General features: G+C 36.1%; 1 protein-coding gene and 1 pseudogene across 1 annotated transcript; one reads left to right on the plus strand and one right to left on the minus strand.

Moving 5' to 3' along the window:
- Positions 1-407: 407 nt before the first annotated feature.
- On the minus strand, positions 408-1,379 carry LOC105106088 (olfactory receptor 2H1). The gene has a single exon (XM_010999922.3). The coding sequence runs from the start codon at positions 1,338-1,340 to the stop codon at positions 408-410; it is 933 nt and encodes a 310-aa protein (XP_010998224.3). The 5' UTR covers positions 1,341-1,379.
- An 8,068-nt stretch (positions 1,380-9,447) lies between these two features.
- On the plus strand, positions 9,448-10,425 carry LOC135318651 (olfactory receptor 2G3-like; annotated as a pseudogene).
- The last annotated feature ends 439 nt before the right edge of the window (positions 10,426-10,864 follow it).

Here is a 10,864-nt window from a genome sequence, read left to right on the forward strand (position 1 = left end):
CTGATCCGAGCCATCCTCCATGAGGCAGAAGAAGATTTACTTCTGTGATGAGAAACTAGATTTGTCATAACTGTATCAGTCCAGTCATTAGTTAATCACTAGAGCAGTAACTCTAGGCTTTAGGAAAGTATAATACATATACATATGCACATACCTTATATATTTATCTATTCACTCATAGAAATTTTACAAACTAGCCAAAAAAAAAAAAAAGACAACATTCCTGGAAAGGAGGATGAGAAGGATTTAGAGTAGGTAACTTAAGGATGTCGTTGAAAAAAGTATTACACACCTATTTTATTTAAGAGAGTTGTGATCCTTATCAATGAAAAAAGAAACTATAATTAGATGATGTCAAAAGTCCCTAATATCTGAGGGACTGTATGAGTATATTTCACGTTTCCTCCCTAACTTGAGTCTCTTCCCAGCAACCTTCTTAGAGCCCACTTAAACTCTTTGTTCCTCAAGGTGTAGATCAAAGGATTAAGGGAGGGTGTCACTACAGTATAGAAAAGGGTGATGAAATTACTGTGATTCTGTGTGTACTTGCTCTTGGGTTGGATGTAGACAGATATTACAGTCCCAAAGAACAAAACCACAACAATTAGGTGAGACCCACAAGTCCCAAATGCTTTCCTCCTGCCTTCCGCAGATTTTATCCTCAGCACACTCCTAACAATGCAGCCATAGGAGACCAGAATAAGCCCCAGAGGTATAACCACATAGAGGACACTAGCTATGGCGAGTTCACTTTCCAGAAAGGTTGTGTTTGCACAGGCAATTTTAATCAGGGCAGGCTCCTCACACATAAAATCATCCACCTTGTGGTGGCTGCAGAGAGGCAACTGAAAAACGAGGATGGTCTGAATTGTAGACTCCACAAAACCACCAATCCAGGCCAGAGCTGCTAGTTGCTGGAGAAGCTTTGGGTGCATGATAACACCATAGTGGAGGGGTCGACAGACAGCATTGAAGCGGTCATAGGCCATAACAGTCAGCAGGACACACTCTGTGGAGCCCAGCCCCAAAGCAACGTAGAGCTGGATCACACAACCAGTGTAGCTAATGGTCTTCTCAGGCCCTTTGAAATTCCAAAGCATTTGTGGGACAATACTGGTAGTGAAACAGAGGTCCAGGAAGGAGAGATTAGAGAGAAAGAAATACATGGGTGTGTGGAGTTTGGGGTTCAAGTATGAGACCAGTATGATTGCTGTGTTCCCCATCAGTGTCAGAATGTATATGATGGAGATGACCAGAAGGAGAACCATCTCCAGCTGGGGCTGGTCAGAAAAGCCCAGTAAGATAAAACCTGCTGGAGTGCTAAAATTTGTCCCTTTCATTGCTTAACTGTGAGTCACTTTTCTTGGTCATTCCAGTTTTCTTCCTGTGGGAAGAAAATTAGATGTAACCAATGGAAAAATAATAAACTGAGTAAAATTAACATTTGTACACTTGAGTTTTTTATATATAGAGAGAAAAGACAAAATAAAATGTAAAATAAAAAGTATGATAGATTGACTTGTTATACAGAAAGAGAGACAAATACAGTCATGAAAACACCAAATGCATTGAAAGGAAATACATAAGCATAGATTAGACATTAGATCATATACCAAATAATTTCAAATTATTGAAACTGAAATTGAGATAATTTCAAACTCTCTGAGATAAAATACACAGGCCATCAATATGCGTTCTGTGAAAAGGCAAAGAAATTGAAAATAAATTGATGATTAAATGTGTAGATACATGATAGACTATAGATATAACAGGTAAATTGAGAGATACATCGAGTGAGCAGAGTCTGAGAGAGAAGGTGTGCAGAATTGGAGGCAGAAAGGCAAAATAAGAAGTTAGAATTTTCAGATAGGAACAGTTAGATGTGGTGGTCATTAACATTCATTGTTTTTCTGTGAAATAATTACGGATAATAGCCTTAATGAAAACGTGATCTATTTGAGTCATTCATCTGCCAACTCTATAAATATTATCCTCTAGAAAAATCTAATTCCCATTCCCCAGTAAGCAAGCTCTTCTCCCTGGTGGCACCTACAGTCCACACATTTTAATATGCTTTAATTACAAGAGTACATGAATTCAGCCATCTGATACAATCCATTGACTTTTCGTAAAGTAAATTGTGGAATTTACCAGTGTCTTTTAAACTGTTAACTTGCCAAGATGGAAAAACGTAGGTAGGAAGATGTGTCCGTCTGAGTGGTCAATGCTGAGGTCTCCAAAATGACTGTAGTCATTTTCCTGTGGGGTCAAATCTAAAGAAATTCCTTAAAAACAAACGAATAAACAGCAATAACAAAAATGCCTGCAATGAAAAGTTCTTATTTTCCTTTAAATACCTCAACTAGAAAATAAAAATTTACTTCTAAAAACCCTCAGCCGTTATACCTGGTCTCAGGCAATTATTTCATAGTCCAGTTTAAAGTGAGTAAGAGGCTCACTGTCTTTGGCATCCATGGTAATAATCAGTTGCATTTTGAATTGTTGCCAAGATGAAACTATTACGTGTTTTGAGTAGAGGACAACTTTTTTTTCCAGAATTACAGCAAAAGAAGGAAACTGATACTGGTGGTCACATTGGTTAGCATTTGTCTATCAGGCCATGTGTCTTGGTGGTAATATAAAAATGTTGAATGTTATGATGCACCAAAATAAACATCGATCTTACCTGGATAAATTTCCTCTACTATTCAGTAAAGAGTAAAAGAAATGTGTTGTTGAAAGATTCAAAGAGTCCTTGAAAAGAAATAACACGTGAGTGGCCTCACTGTTCGATGTAACTCTACATCATCACAATTTTTTCCTTGTGTATTTATGTTGCAAGAATAGCCAATATTATCCAAGGAGACAACACACTGAAACTGCTCTCTCTCCCTTTCACATTCCTGTTGTTAATCAGGATGGGGACAAGCAGATTTATGTCTGCAGAGAGAGGAAGGTGGTCAGCTTTCCAAGATTAGGAGTAAATGTTGCCTTATACAGGAAAAACTGCTTCTTCTCACTGCTAAGGGAACTAGCTCCGGATTTCCTCAACTACTAAAAATTAATTTCCCTTTTTTGTCCAAACAAGAGAGAGAAAGATCTACCTTCTAGAAAGAATGACAAACCAGCTGTAGAGGCTCTTGGTGGTTTTGATGAAGACTTCAATCACAACCACAGACCTAGGACAGGCAGTGGTGGAGGAACCACACACGGGCCATTTGTAATTACTCTCTCCTGTAATCTCCTGGCTGTAGCTCTCCAGATGGATGGATGGTGGGTAGCTTGTGTACTTAGCACGCACCTCTGGAGTTCTCCTTCCCACACTTCCTGTCACTATATTAGAGAGGGAAACAGGTCTCTGGAGAGAGAAGGGCCACAGAGGCTTGTGCTTCTGTCTGCAGTGGAAGATAATCAATTGCATATCACCTTCTAAACGCCCACATGCGCATATACATGCATATTGCTGTAAAATTATCCATTACAGGTACCTTCATGTTGTCATAATGTCTATGCCTATATGGGATAACAGATGGAAAGGACAAAGTTTCAGGCAGTGAGAACATCCTTCAGCTCTTCTCATAAACTGTGCAGAGCCAGTTAAGTTCATTCACCTACTTCCTATCACATATGCTATTAAATAATAAAGCTATTAAAAGTGTCAATATTATTTAGACAGTATAGTGACAGGTTTATTTTTAAAAATCAATTCATTAAACATTTTTATTAGTGAAGCTCAGTTTTGTACATATGTGCACAACATGCATGAAGTTAATACACAATTACTGAAGGTCTAAGAACTGATGTATAGACTCTTGGGAAGCAGGAAGTGATGTCCACTGAAGAAGTGGACACTGATACTCAGTAAAAAAGGGGAGAGAGTATTGCAAATTTACAGACTCTTAAGAAATAGTTAAAAATAAAGCTTTCAAATCAGAAAGGAAGTATGCTCTACACACAGCATTGTTACCACTTCTTAAAGAACTGGCAGTGTTTTTCTATAGCTGTCTGTAAAGTAGATGGTGCACATCCCATTCTTCTGAGAAATGGTCCACAGGGGTGCAGTTTATATTTTACAAGGAAAATAAATATATGTAAAGAATAATACATGCACATAATTTGAAAGTTAAGATGTTCATGATATTGGGGTTGCCTGTTAAAAATGTTTCTTATGAGGTACATTATAGCAAACATTAGAAACAACTGATATATAGACTCTGTCAGAACCTTCCTTCTCTAAACTCTTCTCTCAACTACAGTGCCAAGAAGGGGTAAATGTACTTGCTAGGTGTGCTAGTCCTGGGTTTGTTTTCCCTCAGATTATTTCCTTGTCCCTTTCCAACACTGTTCTGTATTCTAAAAGGATTGATGCCTGAAGGCTGCTTTGCCAAAGACTCCCATACCAACTGGCTCTCAAATGGAAGACACTGGCAGGAGCCTAGAATGAATAAAAGAGAGTAGCCAGGGTATTTCTGCCTTCCACCATGCTGTGGGAGGCTTTTCTAGCCGGGGCGCCATCTCATTTTTTGGCTTCAGATCCACTGACAGGCTCACCATTGTTCTTGCTTCCACCAGGTGATTCTGTTCCTTTTGCTACTTCTGCTTCTTCAGCCCAGTGGTAGTGGCTGCCCGCTGTTCCTAATCTCAGGGTCACTCGCATTCCAGTTTGTTTTTTCAGCTACCCGATCAGCTATCACAAAGGATCCAAAATAATTTGTAGCTGGCCCCTTAATCTAGACTTTGTACTCTCTTCCTGTCCATAATGTATTCTTAGGAAATCCAATTTTAATCATGTTAATAAAATCCATTTTCTATTAACTATTTTTACAAATTTGCACAGAAGACAAAACTTTAATCCAAAGCAATGAATTTCTAAGTTGGATTTAGATAGCATTAAAATAATTGGAGGGTACTGAAACTAATAATATTTCTTTCTCCCTTGAAACACTACTTGAGAAACACTCTGACTATTGAAAATGTATGCCCTTCTTTTGAATCAGGATCAAGAACTCAATCACTGATTTGTATGATGTGGTAGATTACTCTGAGACATTCATTATCTATGACCTTGTCTCAATGCCCACAAATGCCTTTGGATGGTTATCGACTGGGGTTAAGATTCCTTTATGCACTGAGAATAATTGATCAGTATTGAATTAAAAGACCACAATGGCATCAAATCTGCAGATTGCTCTAGTGCTAAGCACTAATTGCCTGAAAATCAGCTTATCATTTTAATATAAAATATTTCAACTTCCAGAAAGTACTTTTGGATAACTCACTTCAACACTATCTTTTAATATATTTCCTCTTGCTTAATTGCCAACTTCCAACGACAGTAACAATCACTACAAGAGATTTGCTATTTCTATTCAGTGAGGAATTAATAGATTATTTAAAGGGTCAAAATATTATCTAGTAAAATAATAATAATAGACCTCTGGTAACCGATTTGATGAAAATATACATAAAAGGATTAAATATGTAAAGATTTTACTGCAAAATACGAATTTTACTTGGATCATGGGAGAAAATATAGATGAATACTTGTATAAACTTAGTATTTGGAAGGCTTTCATAAGACAAATAAAAATCCATGGTGATAGGTACATTTTTTACCTAGCAGATTATAAGATAGAAATAATCACTGAATTGGAAGGAGTGAGGGCACTCTTATGGACTGACATTATTGGGAATATGGATTTTTTTCAACTCCTTTAAATATAACAATGTTATATCTGTAGGTATATAGTTATATGAGAACATATTTATTATAAAGCACATACTTAATTATAAAAAAATTTCATTACAGCAGTTTAACTTGTGGTAAAATTATAAACACATTTAATGACCAATAATATGAAATTTATTCACATAATTTGGTTAGTCTTATAGTAAAATATTACTCAGGCACTGGTGTTATGATTAATATTTATTGACATTGAAAAATGTTTATACTTGTTAATGAAAATAACTAGTTACAAAAGAAAAACAAGTCTCACTTGTCCAATTAGGTAGCTAACTTCTAATAGCAAAGACATTGCTTTTTTTCCCCTTTTCTTTACCCACAGGAAAGAGTATAAGAACACATAAATTTGAGGGACTGAGATGTGAGTGACAGAATTTGTGATACTATCTGGCTGGAGATAAAACAAATGTCCAGTTCAGAAATGCCTTCTTTCTTGATTCTCCCTAGAGAAAGCCCTGTTCTGGACACTATACAACTCCATGTTAATTAGCAACTGGGAGATCCAGATCCCCCAGGTCTTGAGAATCTATATCCCATGTACTTCTCATTTTTTCTAGTTTGGTTTTCTCCAAGGACTACTGCTCAAGGAATATTTACTTTCTCCTAGCTCATAGGTATTGGGCAGTGATATTCGCTTCAGTGGAGAAATTCTAATATGCTAAAGTCATATCACCAATCTTTTCTGCATGCTGACAAAGATAAAAGGTGGAAGGTGGATAGACTATGTAGGTAACTTGTCTTAATTTCTCATACTACCACTTTTTCTCCCTCTTACTGACTCCGCTACTTTAATGAGTCACGTTGTCTCTCCTGTAGATTCCCTTACAGGAGTCCTTTCTGAGGTCTGACCTCTACACATCTATGTCAAATATAATCATCGTTCCTACCACAAGAATAATCAGAAAAACGTATGGAGGAAAGAAAGTTCTTGAACTTTTTGCCCAAAGGAAAAAGATTTTCCTCTAGATGTTTCTTCTTTTCCAAATAGCAATGGATAGCCTGTTCGTGTTTCAGATATGGAAACATAGTTTTTTACAATCCTATTATGGAGGTGAAATTTTATATGTATATTAACATACACATACTGATCGCTAATCATTCTCCTTCTCGATCTCGTTCAAAGACTCCCTTCAAGCCACATCCACACCACATGCACACGTATATACACAGATATAGATTATGTATATTCAAACTTTAATCTTCAACCACTCTCTTTCTCAGATCTTGTTAAGAGACTCTATTCAAGCCATAATTCTTATACTCGAACTATGGAGAAGGCAAATGCCTACACATTTTACCTCTGGTTTATAAGCTGGTTCTCAGTGAGTGGGAGAGAGCAAAGCTATTCTTCAACATAATCAGGATAGAAAGTTAGTACTGAAGTAATGAGTGGGGCTAGAAGGAACTTCTTGATGGATCCTTTATAATCCAAATGTTTAAAAAATATTTTAGAATATTGTAATAAAAAGATATGAGAGAAATAATTAGATGATTTTGATATCATTTATGATTCTGACATAAGTAGTGCACTCATGAGCGCACTCATGAGCTCACTCATGAATGTTATTCTTGTTTGTAAAATTTGAAAGTCAAACATTTGTCTCTAAAGTTGTTTTTAAATCTAACATCCTATTCAATTATGGGATTTTGAATTTTGATAACAAATTTAAAAATTGGTAATTCCCAAACTTCTCTTTATGTATGTTGGGAAACATAAATTCATATTTAGAAAGACATTATATTCTGAAAAAGGCCAATCTTAAGATGAATTCTAAATTTTTAAAAGAATGCCTATTATATTATTTTCTGGAGGTAATGGGAATAACTTCTTATGCCTACATTTGATCTGAGTATTTTTTGAGACTACTGAAGGTCAAAAAGTACAAATTATCAGTTATAAGAATAATTTCTGGGGAGCTAATGTACAGCATGGTGACTTTAGTTAATAATATGGTATTGTATAATTGAAAGTTGCTGGAAGTGGATCTTAAACATTCTCACTATGTTATTGAATCCAAACTTGTTCTGTTCCCCGCACGACAAGCCAATAAATCAGGAGATGAGGTGTTGGGGCAAGGAACAATGTCTTTATTCAGAAAGCCAGGAGACTGAGAAAATGAGGACTAATGTCCTAGAGAACCATCTTACCCAAGTCAGAATATACTGTAAAGTGGAGGGAGTGTGGTTAGTTGCTGCAAACTTTTTATAGCTGTCTATGTAGATCAGGTCATGATGTTTCAGTAAACCTCCAACAAGACAAATGTTATTCTCTGTTCTGCAACTTTTTATCTCTGTATGAGTGGAACACTGTTATACCCTTAAAAGTCTGAGCCTTGAGAATGGGCTACCCTGTATATTTCAGGTAGGCAACATTCTTTTACATACGGTGCAGAACCAGCACGACTAAGCACAGGAAACAGAACACAGGGTTAGAGCTAAAGGAACAGATCTACTATGGAGTCAGATTTCTTCTTCCCTATTACAACTACACACAAAGAAAAGAGTTAACTATGTTAACTATGTGAGGTAATGAATATGTTAATATTCTTGATCTTTGTAACCATTTTACAATGTATATGTATACCAAGTTACCACGTTGTACACTTTAAATACCTATAATTGTATTTGTCATTTATTCTTCAATAAAGTTAAAAAATAAAAATTTTAAATTATATTTATCCCATTAAAGATACAATTATACCTTTTGAAGTATAAACATACCCAAATAAAATGCTTTCATTATTCCCAAAAGTAAGTGGCTGAATATAGTACAATCCAGACTGTTTTCATTGTGCAGAACAATGTGAAATGGGCGACAAAGATGTATTTTGCCTTTTTATGACTTTACCAAATGTCAAGACCTTGTTTTTAACTAAATGTATGTAGGTGAGTTTTTATCTTATTTTTATCTAAATGTTTTTACCAAAAATATTTTATCAAAAACTAGACAAATGTCTGCATGTATGAGTTTGTGTGTCTGTGTGTTTTCATGTGAATGTATCACAAATATCTTTTTTCCATCAACTTTAAGAGATATAAAAATTAGTGATAACTAATCATGTCAGTTATTAAATAACTTTTAAAATTATTTAGCTTCCCTCTATATTGAAATTCACCTGTGTCTGACCCTATATCACACTCTGATTAATTAGTTGTAAGAAACATTATCATAACCTGCTTTGTCTATAAGTAACAAAGGACACAAAATATATTCCACTTATTTCCCTAACTCACTACCTCACTGTTATCCATTATTTTTGCATTATAACTGCTGTAGAAACAGTGATTGCTCATAATTCATTTCATACTGGGTATTTAAATTTGCTTCAGCATTCCTGTCCTCTTTCTCCCCTACTTCCACTAACAAAATTATACAGTAACCCAGATTGAAAGCTTTTCTTTTCTTCTTGAAGCAAATTACCTTTAAAAATAATTATCAAAAAATGGGGAAAAGAGGATGGTCACTTGAAAAAAAGGGGGATAGGTCAAAATACTTACTGAGTCAAGAAATGATGACACAAAAGAATGCGTTTGTTTTTTAAGAATGGCTTTTTAAGAATTACCTTTTTTCCTTCTCTGTGAAAACTCATTAGTAAAAAATAAACTATAAGTTTACTTCAAATATTGTAAGTAAATAGTAATAATGATATTTCTCTCAATTGAATTTCATGTCCATTTTTCTCTTTTACAATAACAGACTAATGGAACCAGACAATGAAATGTTTGAGGGAGATTTTATTTTGCTTGAATTTTCAGACCAGCCTCAGTTGGAGGTCATCCTCTTTGTAGTAGTTTTGGTATCCTATCTTTTCAGCCTCCTGGGCAACACAACCATCATCCTGGTCTCCTGCCTGGACTCCAAATTTCACACACCTACGTATTTCTTCCTCACAAATCTCTCCTTCCTTGACCTTTGCCTCACTACCAGCTTGTCCCACAGCTCTTGTGGAACCTGAAGGGACCAGCCAAGACCATCACATCAACTGGCTGTGCCATACAACTCTATATGTCCCTGTTGCTGGGTTCCACTGAGTGTGTTCTCCTTACCATCAAGGCTTTTGACCGCTATGTAGTGGTCTGCAGACCTCTCAGTTACACTAGTGTCATACACCCATCATTTTGCAAGGCCTTAGCAGGAATAGCCTGGCTAAGTGGAGTAGGAAACACTCTCATCCAAGGAACCCTCACCCTTTGGCTTCCTCGATGTGGACATTACCATCTGCACCACTCCTTATGTGAAGTACCTGCCATGATCACGTTGGCATGTGTGACATCTATACAAGTGAAGTCCAGCTTTTTGTGGCCACGTTAGTTCTCCTTCTTCTTCCTATGGCATTGATATTCGTATCCCGTGGATTCATTGTGCAAGCGGTGATAAAAATTTGTCAGTCCAAGCTTGGTACAAGGCTCTTGGGACCTGTGGTTCCCATCTACTAGTGGTGTTCCTTTTTTGGGGGACCAGCTCAGCTAAATACATTCAACCAAAGAGCTCCTATGGCCGTAGCCAGGGCAAGTTCCTTACACTCTTCTATACTGTTTTAACTCCCACACTCAACCCCCTCATATATACTCTGAGGAACAAATATGTGAAAGGAGCCCTGAGAAGACTACTGAGAAGAGAACAAAATTCCTAAGAAAACTCAGGGAAACAGTGACTTTCTGTTGTGGAAAATTATTAAAGAGACATAACATTAAATAACTACTCCCAAGTATATAGTGTATGTGTTGCTTACTTCTCTGTATTTATATACATTATGGCTAGCATGGTTTGGAAAAAAGAAGCACATTTAGATTCATACTGTATAGCTCATGGAACCTCGTGTCTGTGTGCATGCACGTGTGTTAAAAACATGTTCGCACTTTCTCTTATCAAATGTCTTTGAAGAGCTGCAGCATATACTAAAACTAAGAGATTTTGTGATCTACCCATATATGTGTGCTTACATATATAATTAGGGAATTCAAAAAGTGTTTAATATGTAAACAAAAAACTGAAAAGTATATATTAGTGTGAGAAATTTCCTTTGTAAAAGAGTCATAGTGTAATATTATTTAAAACATTTTATACACGGTAACTCAATTCTTTCAAGAAATAAACACAACAAAACTTGAAAATGT

This window comes from Camelus dromedarius, chromosome 19, assembly GCF_036321535.1.
Source record: "Camelus dromedarius isolate mCamDro1 chromosome 19, mCamDro1.pat, whole genome shotgun sequence".
In the NCBI taxonomy this organism is placed as follows: domain Eukaryota; kingdom Metazoa; phylum Chordata; class Mammalia; order Artiodactyla; family Camelidae; genus Camelus; species Camelus dromedarius.